Source organism: Brachyistius frenatus, unplaced genomic scaffold (assembly GCF_029030835.1).
Source record: "Brachyistius frenatus isolate BFR_SWC_R1_liver_20210118 unplaced genomic scaffold, ASM2903083v1 Contig_128, whole genome shotgun sequence".
In the NCBI taxonomy this organism is placed as follows: Eukaryota; Metazoa; Chordata; class Actinopteri; family Embiotocidae; genus Brachyistius; species Brachyistius frenatus.
The window spans coordinates 417,835-434,766 of record NW_027210727.1 but is presented as its reverse complement, the minus strand read 5'-3'; the positions used below and the strand labels follow the sequence as shown (position 1 = coordinate 434,766).

Genomic DNA, 16,932 nt, shown 5'->3' with positions numbered 1-16,932 from the left:
CCTTATTTCAAAATGGATTAAATTAATTTTTTCCCTCAAAATTTTACACCCAATACCCCATAATGATAACGTGAAAAAAGTTTTTTTTCTAATTTGTTCAAATCTATTAAAAATAAAAAACAAAACAAATCACATGTACATAAGTATTCACAGCCTTTGCCATGCCACTCAAAATTGAGCTCAGGTGCATCCTGTTTCCACTGATCATCCTTCAGATGTTTCTACAACTTGATTGGAGTCCACCTGTGCTAAATTCAGTTGATTGGACATGATTTGGAAAGACACACACCGCCTATATAAGGTCCCACAGTTGACAACGCATGTCAGAGCACAAACCAAGCCAAGAAGTCCAAGGAATTGTCTGTAGACCTCCGAGACAGGATTGTATCGAGGCACAGATCTGGGGAAGAGTACAGAAACATTTCTGCAGCATTGAAGGTCCCAATGAGCACAGTGGCCTCCATCATCCGTAAATGGAAGAAGTTTGGAACCACCAGGACTCTTCCTAGAGTCGGCCGCCCGGCCAAACTGAGCGATCGGGGGAGAAGGGCCTTAGTCAGGGAGGTGACCAAGAACCCGATGGTCACTCTGACAGCTCCAACGTTGCTCTGTGAAGAGAGGAGAACCTTCCAGAAGGACAACCATCTCTGCAGCACTCCACCAAGCAGGCCTGTATGGTAGAGTGACCAGACCGAGGCCACCCCTCAGTAAAAGGCCCATGACAGCCCGCCTGGAGTTTACCAAAAGGCACTTGAAGGACTGTCAGACCACGAAAAACAAAATTCTCTGGTTTGATGAAACAATGATTGAACTCTTTGGCCTGAATGCCAAGCGTCATGTTTGGAGGAAACCAGGCACCGCTCATCACCTGGCCAATACCATCTCTACGGTGAAGCATGGTGGTGGCAGCATCATGCTGTGGGGATGTTTTTCAGCGGCAGGAGCTGGGAGACTAGTCAGGAATACTTATGTACGTGTTATATTTTCGTTCTTTATTTTTAATAGATTTGCAAAAATTTTAAACAAACTTTTTTCACTTTGTCATTATGGGGAATTTTGAGGGGAATTTTTTTTTAATTTAATCCATTTTGGAATAAGGCTGTAACATGACAAAATGTGGAAAAAGTGAAGCGCTGTGAATATTTTCCAGACGTACTGTATAAAGAGGGCAAGACTGCAAATAAAACACCAGTAAAATATGGGACCTTTAATATTACAGAGGGCTGTAAACCAAGGTTAAATTGAACTAGCATTAAAAAAAAAAAAAATTTAAAGCATAAAAGTGCTACTTCAGGATAAGTGTGAATTTCAAACATCTCATTTCTATAATTAAAACTAATAATTTACATCATACATTAGCCTCTATTTGTTGTGTGTTCAGGACATCAGAAGAAATGAAAACACTTCATCTCTAAAACAGACTCACCACTGTTGCTCCACCTCCACAGTAGTTGTCCTGACTTCACAACTGCATAATATTGTGTAAAAAAACCACAAGCAACCAAAACATGGCTCATTTCGCCATTTTTATTTGGGTAAGCTTTCATTTCAAAGCAGCAACGTGTAAACATGATATCTGAACAGGCAGCCCTTTTCAAATCGCTACTGTCTATTGTCAATGCAAAAATAAGATTGACGTATATCTGTGGCTCTCTGCATCATTGTGGTTCGGTGTGGTCGTGCCACATCTCCACTGTGTACCTGAATCCAGTCAGATATATTTAGCTAGCAGAGGGATACGGGCGGGAGTTACTATGTGGAGGTCTCTGTGGTGGTGTTGGGAGTTTGGTTGGGGGCTGGACTGGGTGGGCAAGAGGTGTCCGGACTCCCAGGAGTCCGCAGGGTATTTTTCCGCTTCCCGTTCCGCACCGTGAGTTCCTCTTTGGGCTTAAATGTCAGAGGCACGAAGCCGTCCTCGTCTGCCACGAGTACGATCCACAGCGGGCCTGGAAAAACAAAACAACAACAGGATTTTGTGTATTTTGGAGCTCCGTGTGATTACGACGCAGATGAATTGCAGTCTTGCTGGTGTCTCGGTTTGGCAGCACAGACAGTCTTTATTACAACAGCACCAAAAAAACTACGCACGTTAAGTAGCAGTAAGCCGCTTTTGTTTAAAACCTTTTAATCTGACCTAGGCTTTTAATCACTTCCAATTATAGCTTGGGACATTCCCATTCAGGAAGAAAGATGCAAGAGCATGTCGAGTATTGTACAATAGATATGACGTTATTTGTCAAATAAAGTGCACTCTAACTTGAAGGTTAAAATAAATAGTTGAGAACGGGACATTCAGAGAGTTGGAATATTTGCGGGGAATCCCATCGCACAGGAAACCAGGCAAACCTTCCTAAAAAGACGAGTTTCCTCAAAGTGCTTTTCATGGATTAACCGTGCAAGCTCTCTCGTCACAACACGGTTAACTTTACAGGTGATAAAACACCCGAGACGGCAATGAAAAGGCAGAATGTTAGAGTCGGATCCGGTTTTCTACACGTACCATACATCATCTCCACTATGGTGAGGTTGAAGAGGTCTTGCAGGGCTCGCAGACACAGCTTCCCGTCACACAGCAGCACCGGCCTCCGCTCGTCGATGAACACGTTTTCCGATAGCTGCTTCTGCACGAGCACAAGCAACGAACGAGGGAAATAATCAAAGGCGTTGAGCTGGATGACGTTACAGACGGTTAACCAACACCTTAATCCGACACCTGATACTTGGATTTGTGTTCAGACTACATTAGTGGGTGTAAGGTGCTTTCACGGTCTTGTTAACAGGTTATTATTCCGGCACACTGTGACACATACAATGTATGCTTAATCTACATTAGGCTACCAGAAAATGGAGAGGTAAAACTGTACCTGGCATGTGACATTGACATAGGGGGGCTCACAGGCATTGGGGTAAACAGTCAGGGCCTTCTTGCCATTCTGGGAATAATCTTTGATTTCTGTCAGGCACTGCTGCACATCTGCAAAGCGTGTAAAAAGTCTCTCCATGTTATGGACGAGCTGCTCCAGCGCGCGGTCTTTGGTCGGGCCGGACGTCTTGTCGGGCATCGGCAAGGTGGGCTCCGTGTGGAGCTTGTCTGCCGGGTCGAAGCGAGGGGAGCTGCACCGGCTGGAGTCTCTGCTGGCGTGGCCGGCCACAGCCAGGCTGGTCATTCGGGTCACGTGGTCCATGTCAAAATTCTCCACCGTGAGGGACGAGGCACTGGACAGGGCTCTGTCAGACACTCGGTCCGAGAAGTCGGCAGGGCTGGCGACGGGGCTGGGCTCGCTGCTCCTCACCTCCTCCACCAATCCGCGCCTGTTCCCCGGTGAGAGAACTACTCCTCTGCCAGGCAACACCAAGTCTCTTATCCCTGGACGCTCTCTGTCATCCTTTGACAGGTGCTCGGAGAGCCTCCTAATCCCTGCGCAGAAGTTGGGGGTGGACTCGTGGTTGTGAGCAGAGGGGGATGATGTGGCAGGAGTTTCCCCGTCGTACATCAACTCTTTGGCTACAAGACGAAGAATATACTTATCTGTGTTTGAAGACGGGAGGAAGGTGGGGTCGCTGGACTTCTGCCTGCCCACCATCACCAGCAGCATCTTGTCACTGAGGAAGCACACTCCTTTGGGCCTCTCGTTCGTCTGCAGGGAGATCTGCTGGATGTTGGGCATTGCAGATGCTGTGATGCAGTAAACGAGGACCATGTTGCATGTGTTCGAGGCCACCGCGACCGTGGAGGCACGCGGGTCAAAAGCAACAATGTCTGGGACCAAAATCCCCGGGATACTGACTTTACGAGTAGTCGTGACCTTCCGCTCATAGGTGAGCAGGATGAGGTGTGAAGAGTCCTGGCCGGAGCCCATCCCGGTGTCCCGGCGGCGCAGGTGAATGAGGGGGCTTGGGTCAGAGCGGCGGTGCCTCGCCAGGAGGTGGGTGAGATCCAGAGGGCCGGAGCTGGGGATGTAAGGCCGCTCCAGTTCGAGCGATCTTCTCCTCGGGTCCAGGAAGGTGTCATCATCTGACGAGACCGAATGCGTGCGGTGATCCCGCAGGGACTCCGTCTCTGTTGGCATGTCGAAAGCTAAACCAGCATTCAGCCCGCATAATTTATCCAGAGGCAGCTCCGTGGCCACGGCTACCTGGGCCTCCCCCGTGGCCTCCATGGCGCAGATGTAGCCCCCCACATCGATGATGGGGCAGAAGGAGCAGGCCACCAGAGTCTTCTGGATGTCATTCCAGATGTAAGAGTGGAGCGCGCTGCCTACGGCCACCACCAGGCGCGTGCCGTCCTTAGTCCAGCTCGCGCAGTGGACGAGTCCACTGCTTTTGATGTCCGCTTTGATTCTCCTGTTGTCCACCCTGACAGAAAACAGCACAGAGGTGTCCCTCTTAGTCAGCACAGCCAGGATGTCCAATTTGGGGTGCCAGACACAGCCCTGAGGGAGCAAGGGGAACGGCTCGCTCATCTCACAGGTCTGCGTGCACAGCAGCTTGTTCTGCTCGAGAGCGCTGAGCTGCAGCTGCCACACGGTAACGTGTTTCTTGTGCTGAACGGCCAGCAAGGCGGGAGAGTCGGAGCAGCACAGCGGACCCCAGAAGAGCCCGAAGACGTGCTCGAACTGCCCGATAACGTTGGTGTCCCCGAACTGCACCTCGCCATTGGCGAAGTAGAGAGACGTGAGGCAGACCTGCTTCCCGTCCGTCCACGCAATCCCGTGCACCGGGTGGATGGCTTGGTGGAGAGTGTTGAGACCCGACCTAAGCAGCTTTGCCTTCCCGAGATCCATCCTGGCAGGAAGGAAGACACTTCTTCTTCTTCTTCAAAACAAAAACACAAAGATTTAAAAAAAAAAAAATGATTTAAGAAGTTAACATTGATGACAGAGACTACAGACAGCTGTATCTGATCAGAACGGGGCTTGGACGAGAGTAGCTATTGCTACCTATGCAGATTAAGAATAGCAAAAGCCTTTCTTGCGTCTCCTTCCAAGTACATGCTTTAATCCCTCCTCCCCTGCCTGAGCTGAGGCAGCGGTGACGAACACCTACAGCGGCTTAGGCCCGATGACCTTTCAAACACACACGGGCCCTACCTCAGGGTATTAACAATAGTATGTGTTGACCGGCGTCTCCTCACATGACGTTTTCACATTTCACATTCGTGAGAAATCACGAGCTATCCGTTTAGTTCAACGAATAATTAGCGTCAGAATAGACGCAAACATGCTATTTTAATGCACGCCTACCTTTATAAAACCGCAGCCATTTCACGCGGACAGTGAAAAGCACCGAAAGCGAGTTTCTAACCTACTAATTCGCGTTTTACCGGTTAAAACGCGTCTCCCGACGTTCATTTCTGAACGACTCGGAAGCAAAACTTAATTGACGGTTGCGGTGCATTATGGGATATGTAGTTGAAATAATTACAGTCTTGTTTTTTTTGTTTGTTTTTTCCCCACACACACTTTTTTTGTTTTTCCGCTTCAGAGTGCCGCGTAAATGGTACGAGATTTAAGACGGCGAAATATTTACTCCGATAAAGACCAGAACTAACCAGAATAACAATTAAACTTGGCTTCGGACGAGTCACTTGAAATGCGGCACGTCCGCCGTGTGGCGCAAGACGAGGGCTGAAGACGACGTGCGTGGTGGAGTTGCAGCTCTCGACGCCGTCTCGCTGCAAACCAGAAAACATCTTTGGCTGTGTGTCGCGCACGGTGGCTGCAGCTGCGGGTCCGGTAGTGGTCGGCGAATGCATGGTTTCCACCGATAAAGCCCGACTTGTAGCCGCAAAAGGGTAACAACCCGGCAGCAGAAGGGCCTTTTTCAGACTGTATATATATATATATATATATATATATATATATATCATAGCGAATCTTGGAAAGTAGCACAACCATGGGCGTGGAAGTCGAGACGATATCCCCCGGTGATGGTAAGTGGGATTTATTCGCTTGTGTGCGCTTTAATGCGGGGTGGTGGTTGGAAGGGGTGATGGGGCTCCGTAGTCCCCCGGAATGTCGTTCAAATCTGGTTAAATATGAACATTATTAATATATATATATATATATATATATATATATATGCATACATATATATATATATATTTTTTTTTTTATCAGGTTCAGAGATATAGGAGGGGTGGTTTACTGGTTAGATAGTTGGCTACTAATAGTTGTATTCGGGATATATATATATGTATATATATATATTTTTTTTTAAAAAGGCTCATTAATGCTTATTTCTTACTGTTATTAATCGTATTTGACACCTGCACGGCATCTTTCTAGGTCTCTCCACACTTAAAACGAGTGAACTAGATGCCAAACTTAAATCCGCAAGTCTCTTCAAATTGCTTTAAACTTCCAATTTCTTCACAACGCGACTGAGATCTTTGTTTGATGAACTGGCAAGTGAAATGGACAAAATTGTACAGTCGAGCCACATAAGTGAGAGGTAGGTCAAAAAGTGGCGCTCCTAAAGGCTCATTCCTCGTTGTCAAACGCAGTAATAACCTAATTAGGTGCATCTGATAGCCGCCCCCCCCCCCCATGGTCCGGAAAGAAAATGCCTGCAGGCTAAAGTTTCACCACCATGAGGATGAGAGTGACAGATGCATATCTATAACTTTAGCATGTCTGCAGGCTTAGAAGGAGGGCAGAGGGAGCAGCCCTGCCAGACTAACCTCGTCATTGCTAATGGGGCTCATTACAAGATTAGCCTGTCAGCTTCAGAAGTGTACAAACACACAATAACACTTGTCTTCTCTCTCTCTTTTTTTTTTTTTTTTTTTTTTTTTAACAGGAAGAACATTTCCAAAGAAAGGCCAGACATGTGTTGTTCATTACATAGGTAACTACCTTTGTTTTTCTCTACTTGGCAACCCTGAAACTCTTTCCTGTCTCCTTGTTGAGAAAGGAAATTTGTCCTTTTGTCTTTTTATTTTGCTGATAATGCCACAACACTGCACGGTTTGCTTCCACGGTGCGTCTGTGAGAGCTGTGATAGCTGCCAACCACGTTTTGGAAAATAATAAGCTTTTATTTTGAAGGATGCCGTTTCGTTGTGTCATTTCAGCTCTGATCCAACATGTTCCACGGACATTTATCATGCGCACACGAGACATGTTTCCTCTTTCCTGTTTGTCTCTTGTCAGATTGCCTGTTTTTTTGTGTGTTTTTTTTTGAGGAGGGGCGGCTAAGATGCCGAGACGTTCGGGAAATAAATTTGGGTTGTTCTGTGCCCTGGGGTTGGCAGTCCAGACAAGTAGGTCAGACAGAAAGTAAACAAAACCTAGTTCGCATGTCATCTGTCGGCCGTCTGAGTATCACAAGCTTATTATGTGGTTATAAAAGTTATTGCGGCACTCTCTGGCTTTGTCTCCGCTGTAAACAGGTTGGATGGGAGTTTATGAGTATTTTGCATACGTGTGTGTGTGTGTGTGTGTGTGTGTGTGTGTGTGTGTGTGTGTGTGTGTGTGTGTGTGTGTGTGTGATTTCCTTTCAATTGTATGGACTGCTTGTATTGACAGACTTTCCTCATCGTATTTAGTTGCACGTAAGAAGTGCAGCTTCATCATCAGGTTAGTCCTGCAGATTAATGTTGTTGTGTAATTTGTGTGAGGAGGTTGGACGGTCATCGCGTTTCCCGTCGGGCCTGATTTCTGCAGAGATCAGCTCCTGCAGTAATGAATCATGCTCTGATTGGAAACGATACATCTGGAGAGGTGCATTGTGAGCGTTTGTTCGTGCTGCTGCTCCACTTCTACTTGCCTTTTATTTCATTAGTAAAGCAGCTAAATCTGATAAATCCTTTTTACACTCCCATCACCTCCTGCCTCCTGCTGCAGGACTGAACCCATCGCACACTTGTTTTTCTGCCTCATTTCCTTTCTCTCCGTCGTCATAATTACAGTAAGGGCAGATTTTTTTAATTTTTAAAAAAAATTTTTTTTACTTATCACATCCCTGAGTGAGATACAATTGTCTACAGTGTCCTGTCTGCACAGCGCAGGATGCGCTGGAGCCAGCGAATGGCCTCTATTCGTTTAAGGTGATCTAAAGCAGACAGAGCGACCTTCATCTTGTGCCCTTTTTTGTCCTATTCAGCTTTTCTTTTTTTCCCGGTTCCCCTCCTCCTCCCCCATTTTTTCCTCTACTTTTTGACCCACAGGATTTACCCATAAGCTGCTGGTATATTGGTGGCGGTGGCGGGCGAGATACAGAGTGAAGCCAAATCAAGGCTTAACCAGTGGAAGACAAAAAGAGCTGTAAATATGTTATTGTGCCAGCAGTGTGCACCCAGTGGGTAGATGGGCCAGTATTTAAGGGAAGAGCTGTGCATCATGGGAAAATAAAATGTCAAACATGCACTGGGAGATTAGCTGAAGAATGTGGTTTTCTTTGACAAAACCAGGAGTATTTGTGTTGTTATTGACAGTCACAGGTCAGACATCATGTTACGATGCTTTAAAGACAGTTTGATTTTGATTTCGTCCACAATTCCTGTTCACAGTGTAACTTAAGGGTCTAAACAGAAAAACAGGACAAAATATTTGTTTCATTTTTGCCTAATCCTGTTTTAATTTGTCCACTCAGACAGTGAAAGCTGAGCTAATAAAGACTTAAGTTTCCAAGTACTTTGCAGGTCACTGGTCTGTAGTAAAGACAGACTAACCCACATTTGTTTTATATAAAAGCTAAAAGACAAGATTAGTTTGAGATCTGATGAAGAGACAATGCTGGTAATTAAGGTTAATTGCAGATCGGAGACTTAAAGACGGTGCGAGTCCTGCAGCTGGCTCAACCACAGGCTCCGCGCCGCCCTGCGCTGCTGTTGGTTTTCCAGATAGCAAAGACAAACAGTCAGAGCAGGGAGGGGAGCGATTTCCCCGAGACATATATGGGATTTGAAACCACGCTATTTCCAGCATTTAGCATCAGAGAAGGCTCACAGTCACTTTCTCACTCTCTCTTACTGCTGCGGATGTTTGATCCCCACTTTCACCTTCTGGGATTTTAGACACACAAGATATCTGCGTGACCCCGCTCTGACTCTGGCTCTGACTCTGACTCTGGCTCTGGCTCTGACTCTGGCTCTGGCTCTGACTCTGGCTCTGACTGACTCTGGCTCTGACTCTGGCTCTGACTCTGGCTCTGGCTCTGACTCTGGCTCTGACTGGCTCTGGCTCTGACTGACTCTGACTCTGGCTCTGGCTCTGGCTCTGACTCTGGCTCTGGCTCTGACTCTGACTCTGGCTCTGGCTCTGACTCTGACTCTGGCTCTGGCTCTGGCTCTGGCTCTGACTCTGGCTCTGGCTCTGACTCTGGCTCTGACTGGCTCTGGCTCTGGACCTGGTCTTCGGCTGGTCTCCTTTAGGCTCTGGCTCTGGCTCTGGCTCTGGCTCTGACTCTGGCTCTGGCTCTGACTCTGGCTCTGACTGCTCTGGCTGAACTCTGGAAGGCCCACCGGGTGTGACGTCATGCCTAAATGTGGACGTCATTCCTTACCATGTTTGAGCTCGAGACTTCACCATGAAACGTGCTGCGGCGGAGACTTCACGGCTCGAGGGGTTTGACCCAGAAATAGACAGACGGAAGCATCGGGCTGGAAACTCTCCTTCCCCACGGAGACGGTTGTGATTGAAAAGTTGTTGCTGTCAGTTTTGCGGTTGACACTTAGCTCCCTAAATTAGGAGAAATATTGAGCTTCTCCCGAAAACCGCTGACTCCTGAGTTCTGCGAGCGCTTGACAGACTTCCCAAAGCATTTAATTCTGAGAATGGACAGAATATTCCCCCTCCCCCCCATCACCCCTGCAGTGGTGTTGTAGCACCTTAATGATCGCCCAGTTAACCCCACTGCTCCACTGAAGAACCAGAGAGCTCTCCTCACGACGGACTCTCGTCCTGACGGTGTAACAACGGCATCAGAGGAACTCTGACGGATGAGGCCGAGGATCATTTTCAGTTACACACACGCACACGCACTGACCCCCAGTTACCCAATTATATAGATGAAAACGTGTGTGTGTGTGTGTGTGTGTGTGTGTGTGTGTGTGTCCCGCAGCTGTGAAACACGGCAACACATATAAGTCCTCGTAGACAGATAGCTTTACACACATCTCATTTCATCCACACTTGAGCCGAGGGGGTTGTTGTGCAGGCGTGGCGGGGTGGGGGAGCAAGACAGGATACAGTAAACCAAGTAAAAATAACCCCACCCCTGTGTGTGTGCAGATACAGCCAAGTGAAAGCCTCTCTCTCACGAGTCCGGGAGCCAACCTCAGGAAGGGACCGGCCGAGCTTTATTTGTGCAGAGACCCCACCCATGCTTAGCTGCGCAAAGAGTGATAACAGAGCAGTGATACAAGTGGAGCTCAGGAGGAGTTTGGATTTTGTTGTGCACTTCGTATTTGTTTTTCTCCGTCGTTGTTATTTTTACCGAACTGGTTTTGGCCAGTTGTCGATAAGATGAGATCAAATGAGGCTTTATTAATCCCGCAGTGGGGAAATGTAGTCGTCACAGCAGCACAGAAACACAGTTAGGGGAAGAAAAAAAAAGAAGGTGCACACCATAAGAAAAACATACAAAATACCCATACAATCAAAATAGAAACTTTTTGTTTTAAAGGATAAGAAATAAAGACCGATGTATAAATACACACAAGCTATATACAGAAAAATAAATAAATACACCTTGGCGTAAAAAAAAAAAAAAGTGTCCGTTGCCGTAACGTTATGCTGCATTATGATAGGCTGGTGTCAGTAGAGCCTGACTGATAAACCGTTTGGCCAGTTTTATGGGCCGATATTGACCTTTCACAGATATATTACAGATATAGTATCAGCGTTTATGTTGCCCAATATCAAAACTTTTTTTTTTTACAGAACATAATCCAGAAAAAGATGCTAGTAAATTATTTACAAAATAATGTGGATTTTTTTTTTTTTTTTTTTTCCTGTTATTTAAGATTATTACTTTCTTTGTGAAGTTCACTGTTTAAGTGCACTGATTTAATTTTTATGGTGGTCCTGAGGTGCAAAACACAAAAAGAAAACTCAACTCAGCAACCTGCACTTCAGGACTGCTCCTTAATGTTGTTGTGTTTTTCCTTTTTCTATTCGTGATTTGCACTTTGGGACCGTCAATTTTTGTTGCCGTGTTTTTGTCTTTTTGTTTTTGTGTTTTGCACCTCAGTGCCTCTGTACATTTTGGAGCATAAAGTTCATTAATTAAACTCTTTGTCACAAGTGTTTGATAACTACATTCTGGTTGATATATCGAACTTGTATTTTAAAATTTTTTTTATTTCCTAATATCAATTTCAGCCCGAATAAGACCGTATCAGTCTGGCTGGAGATGTGCTGTTAACCACTTGTTTGCCTGTGCTGCCTCTTCAGGTACACATGGAGTCGGTGGCTCTTTCCTTTAGTGCAACAGGGAGGAGTGTCACTGAACACACATTAAGGCCCAATCCCCTTTCCCCACCACTAGGCCTTACCCCTCGCTTTTATGTGAGCCCGTGTAGAGAAGGGTGTCCTGTTTCTTTTAGGGATGAAGGTGTAGTCGTCGTCTCGCCCTCCAACTGCCTCTCCGGACAGTGTTTTTACATGCAAACTCCAGACAGAGTGGCAGAAGGAACGATTTGCAAACTGAAGCGACATAACACGAAAAATGGTCCATAAAGTAAATAAATAGATTTTTTTTTTTTTTTCAAGAATATTTTTTGTAATCAAAAAGTGCAGTTTTGGGATAATAAAGCTATTTCTGGTTCAAACAGATTGAATGAAATCTTGTTTGGGAGCATTTATAGCTGATTCTCTGAGATCCACTGTTTTGTCATTTTACTGTATATCTCCATAAATGTAATAATCCAACTCCTGAGACTTACACACTTACTAATAATTAACTGAGGAGAATTGCGGCTTCTGTTGATCCAACAAGTGGAGTCCCATTTCCTTAATTTAATATGTTAAGCCCCGCCCCCTCTAGTTCTGCTCTGAGGGACACTACCCAGTAACCAGGGGTGGGGCCATGTGATTGGGCCTAAGTGGGTTGGGTGTACAGCATCTACGTGAATTCAGCTGCCTCTGACCAACCTTTGGGGTCATCAGTGCAACAACCAGAACCTAATCCCCATCTGGCTTCCCATCTGTGCACACGAGCACTCAGTGTTTTTCTTCCAAGTTGCCGCTGCCAGAAACCGAAGATACTTTTCTGCCGTTGTTGCATTAAGTTTTTGTCTTTCGGCCGCTCGGACGCCCTGCAGCAGGTGGTGTTCGCCTCGGTGTGTGAACCTGCTGACTCCGTGGTTGGGCCGGGTCCAGCTCGCTGATATATGGGCTACTTGGATTCTTGGAAATGATGGACCTACTAAGTTTAGTTGAAATGAAAGCGGAGAAGCAGTTACAGTACCAACATGACTGGATGGGCGACATAACATGACGAAACTTTAGCGGACACCAATTTAAGTATTCACAGTTGAATCACGCCAGAGAAAGATAAATCAGAGGACCGTTGCTGGGCGACCGCCACAATGAAAGTGGATGTAGTGGAGTTTTTTTTTTTACTTGATGACACTTTACATCCCTGCAAGAGTGTGAACACAGATTTTAATCGTTCATACAGCTGGTGGGTGTATGATAGAATTATGAACTGCGGTACATGTAATTTTATATTACCGTGTTGGTACACAGTATATCATAATACCAAGTAAGCAATTTTATGTGTATAGCACATTTCATACACAAGGACCATTCAGTGTGCTTCACATTGATATAAGCAAAGAAGAATAATGTATAAAATGCCATGAATATGATTAAAAAAAAACAGTGCAATGTCAAAAAGATAGCAATTAAAAAGAGATGCAAACATCAGAATACAAAACACAGTAAAAGTATATTTTGGAATACTCAAAATCAATGAACAAAATAGTATTCATAGTATACATAAATAAATATAGTATTTTTTCTGGGAACTCAATGGAGAAACACTTCACGGATAAAACAATCATTGTTTATTTTCTTACGCCAAAAAAAACATCAGACAAATCAATGCACTTCATCAGATTGATGCAATAAATTCTGTAAATCAAATGCTGCCATCAAAAATCCACAATGGACCAATACAATCAGACTGATGCCTTCATTGTACACAAGAAATAGTTTTACAGTGACATGTTACAAATGCACAATGTGAAATAAGTGTTTTACCCAGTAGGATACTGTGACACTCTTATAAATGAATACACAGAAATCATGCTGACGTGCATCGTCTATGTTTGTTGGTGGTCTGAATGGAGCATTATGCAAAGTGGAGCGTCTCAGCTCAAATTCTCTGCCCAGCGTTTTCTTACTGTCACGTGTTTCTTGCTCCGCAGAGGCAAGTTGAGCAAACAAAACAGCAAACTGTACCGAGGCGTCATTGTTGTTGTCTTGCTTTGCATTCTTGGCCGTCAAAAGGGGCCAAAAAGCTCTCACGTGTTATCGAGAGCGGCAGAAGAATTGCGGCGGCGTGAATTCAATTGTTTTCCTGCCTTTGGTGGTGCTTAATGGCCCCCGATGGTATTATCATGCCTGAGCAGTCGGTCAGCGTTGTGAAGGAGCCGAGTCTCCGCCTTTGTTACCCCCTTCTCTCCCTGTGGTCTAGATACAGGAAAGCAGTGGCCTAGTTAACTTTAAAAATAATCCACTAAACCAGGCCAGTGCTTCCTGATTCTCATTCCCTTTGTTCATTTGAGTGATTGAAACGGACCCAAGATAAGAAGCGGCACCAGAATAATCCCTCGTCACGAGAGCAGCTAACTGTGTGAAAAAGGGGCCTGAAGTAATCCTGCACTTATTAGTCTGTGTTATGTATTTATTTTGCCTCTGATGTTTTCTGATGTGATGTTTCTTGGTGCAGGTATGCTGCAGAATGGGAAAAAGTTTGACTCGTCTCGAGACAGAAACAAACCCTTCAAGTTCAAGATTGGACGGATGGAGGTGATTAAAGGCTGGGAGGAAGGAGTCGCACAGGTAAGTGGGAGGAGTCACGTTGTAACATTGTACGGCTCATTATTGATTTAATCCGTCGTAACTACAGCTGGAAGTTACATTGATGTATTTATTTGTTTAAATGAGGACAGACCGACCAGTGAGTTGCTTTTCTGAAGGTGCTTTCAGACGGCAAGCGGTTGCTGCAGGCGTCACTACGCTGTCAGAGGTCACGGTGCTTCTGTGGTTCGCCGTGTGACCATGGCAACCGCAGGTAATATTACTGCCAATCAAATAGTTGTGAGACGGCTCCTGTTGTTTGTGAACGGAGCGCAGCACCGTGACCTGCACATGCCAAGAGGATGCTATCGCGATTAAGTGTTTTAAGTTGCGACCAAAACCAGCATCAGAGTTACACGTGTTTTTGTGAGCATTTTTAGATTTCACCCACGGAACTGAAACTTGAGCACATCGGAGTCGGAAAGAAGTCGTAGGGAGTCAAATCTGGTTATTCGAAACGGTGGTGGAGCGATGATTTTGTTGCTGAGGGTGAGAAACTCCCATACCGGAGAACCAAAGTGCCATCGCGCCACAGTTCAGGTTCGTTGGTGCCATGTTTCCCCTCACATGCTTTCAGAACGTCACTCAGAGGTGACAGTTTGACCCCGGAGGAAAGATTCACAGCGCACAACCCCTCAAATGTCACAAAACCCACCTGTGTTCACTCCCGAGCGACATTTTCCGAGTTTGACACAAAATGAAACGCGCGCTCTGTGCTGGAAAACAATACATAACTTGATCCAACAGCTGCCGAGTTATCTGAATGACGCCTCCACCGAACGAGAGCAGACAAATCAATGAAGAGGAATTGTATTGAATCATCACCTACTTAGAAATCCAATTATCCAAGCTGGGACAATAAACAAAGCTCATGATACGAATTAGCTGAACTATGTTAATCATGTCGTAATGCTAACCAGCGTCCTGAAAGCACTTTCAGTTGTTACGTAATAACACAGGAGGACAAATGGGTTCCAGTAGTTTGGAGAAATCCTCCGGGTGCAGCGATGGGAGCAGATGTCATCGCTGGATGGAAATCGGGACTTTTGGATGTGGCGGCGACTTGAAATATGACAAACTCTGCGGAAATGCTGAGTTGTTTTTGTAGCACCGGAGAACGCTGCATGTCGTCAGAGTGTTTTATTCTGAAAAGACCGCGTTGATGTAAAAAAACAACAAAAAAAAACGACACGATAAGTGCGTGATGTGTTCGCTTATTGTCTGCTGGAGTTTAATATCCATAACATACACTAGTGGCGGTATGAAAACATCATAATCGCCACCGAAACTATAAACCGTGCTTGAAATGACATCATTTGGACCTGAAATGGACAGAAATGTGAACGAGTGCTTCAGTTTCAGCGTCGCGCTCTCCGGCTCACCGTCACGGCTGACTGGGACACTTCAATGGAGCCGGTGCCGTCCTCCGCTGTTGTCGGCAACATCTGCCCCCCCCCCCCCGCGACGCGCGCCCCGTGGTGCGTCGGCCGTTAAACGACATAAAGCGGCGTGTTCAGCTGTCTTCCTTTTCTCTCCTGCGCTTTAGATGAGCCTCGGCCAGCGGGCTAAAATCACCTGCACACCGGATATGGCGTACGGCGCCACGGGCCACCCCGGCGTCATCCCCCCGAACGCCACGCTGATCTTCGACGTGGAGCTCCTCAAGCTGGAGTGACGCGAAGGGTCGAAGGTTAACGAGGCTGCGTTCGCCACGTCCCGTTTCCACGGTGACGCCGCACCCGGCTGCTGCCTCCCACCGCCCCACCTGCTCTTCTTCTTCTTCTTCTTCCTCCTTATTGATTTCTACAGTCTTCTTCAGTTCAATATTTAAACGTATCTTCTGCTGCTTTGTTGCCGTCATGTCGTGACAGATACTGCGAGAACATGTACACAGCGTGCAAATCTTTGACACACACTTCGGTTTCTGTTCGTTAGAGATGCTTTTTTTTTTTTTTTTTTTTTTTGTGTTGTAAATTTTGTTGAACCAAGAGGAAAGCTGCCGTCTGATGAAAAAAAAATAAAAATAAAAATACGTTCTACATTGCAATCAAAACATTATACTGCCTTACAGTTTGAACAACAGTGCAAGGGTACATGTGTTGAAAGTACATTATGTCTGCTCTGTACATGAACTGGGCATTATATACCACTGTCTGCATTACCACTTTGATAAAGGACTGCTGAATACTCTCTGAATGATGTTGCTGTGTTTAGTATATTTTATAACCCCTCATGGACATTTTCTGCAACTGTACCCTATCAAACTGAACCCAATCCAATACTGTACAGATCTCGATAAGAGCCATTGCTACCATGACAGTTTATTGACCAAGTCTTGAATAAAAATGGCATGTACCGTGTTGACAAGTCGGCGTCCTGTGTGTCGTTTCTGAGTGATCGAGTGGTTACAGAGAAAAGGCCGAATGCGCAGAAACATCGCCTCCTAACGGCGACTTGTGTAAGTGCACAGGATTCTAATAAATTACTGGGTAAAGGGACTGGGGACCAGGTACTGAAGGAGCTCATCAATAGAAAATGAACACTAATGATCAGTTATCAGTTCAGAAGGAATAGTATGTTTCACGTGTGTGTGTGTGTGTGTGTGCGTGCGTGCGTGTGTGTGTGTGTGTGTAGGTGTCGGGTCAGGACACCATTAACGTAAATTTATAGGTAAGAAACAGTGCAAAAAGAGCTCAAACGATATATTTATTCAATTAAACACTATCTAAATTAAAAATATATATTAAAACTGCTAAAGTTTACAGTGTTTAACCATTTTACATCAATCCTTGTCCCTCATAGTGCTTGTTTATTCCTCCATCCATTACATTTATATTTGTGCATATTAAGTTGTATTAACTTTTTTTTTTTAAAATTTTTTAAGTACCACTACTTAGAGG

At 45.5% G+C, this 16,932-nt stretch overlaps 2 protein-coding genes across 2 annotated transcripts; one reads left to right on the top strand and one right to left on the bottom strand.

The window, feature by feature from the left end:
- Nucleotides 1-1,513: 1,513 nt before the first annotated feature.
- On the bottom strand, nucleotides 1,514-4,803 carry wdcp (WD repeat and coiled coil containing). Its single transcript, XM_069714238.1, has 3 exons — nucleotides 2,865-4,803; nucleotides 2,501-2,621; nucleotides 1,514-1,946 (listed from the first exon to the last, which is right to left on the bottom strand). The coding sequence occupies exons 1-3, from the start codon at nucleotides 4,782-4,784 to the stop codon at nucleotides 1,753-1,755; spliced, it is 2,235 nt and encodes a 744-aa protein (XP_069570339.1). The 5' UTR covers nucleotides 4,785-4,803; the 3' UTR covers nucleotides 1,514-1,752.
- A 687-nt stretch (nucleotides 4,804-5,490) lies between these two features.
- fkbp1b (FKBP prolyl isomerase 1B) lies at nucleotides 5,491-16,399 on the top strand. The gene is made up of 4 exons (XM_069714204.1): nucleotides 5,491-5,932; nucleotides 6,802-6,849; nucleotides 13,902-14,014; nucleotides 15,579-16,399. The coding sequence occupies exons 1-4, from the start codon at nucleotides 5,896-5,898 to the stop codon at nucleotides 15,705-15,707; spliced, it is 327 nt and encodes a 108-aa protein (XP_069570305.1). The 5' UTR covers nucleotides 5,491-5,895; the 3' UTR covers nucleotides 15,708-16,399.
- The last annotated feature ends 533 nt before the right edge of the window (nucleotides 16,400-16,932 follow it).

What these genes read in the sequence shown, in the direction of transcription:
- fkbp1b (XM_069714204.1), top strand. Translation starts at nt 5,896, where the DNA reads ATGGGCGTGGAAGTCGAGACGATATCCCCCGGTGATG. An exon ending in ATGTGTTGTTCATTACATAG is followed by an intron (nt 6,850 to 13,901) that starts GTAACTACCTTT and finishes TTCTTGGTGCAG; the next exon opens with GTATGCTGCAGAATGGGAAA. An exon ending in GGGAGGAAGGAGTCGCACAG is followed by an intron (nt 14,015 to 15,578) that starts GTAAGTGGGAGG and finishes CCTGCGCTTTAG; the next exon opens with ATGAGCCTCGGCCAGCGGGC.
- wdcp (XM_069714238.1), bottom strand. Translation starts at nt 4,784, where the DNA reads ATGGATCTCGGGAAGGCAAAGCTGCTTAGGTCGGGTCTCAACACTCTC. An exon ending in ATGTCAATGTCACATGCCAG is followed by an intron (nt 2,622 to 2,864) that starts GTACAGTTTTAC and finishes GTGCTCGTGCAG; the next exon opens with AAGCAGCTATCGGAAAACGT. An exon ending in CATAGTGGAGATGATGTATG is followed by an intron (nt 1,947 to 2,500) that starts GTACGTGTAGAA and finishes TTGTTTTTCCAG; the next exon opens with GCCCGCTGTGGATCGTACTC.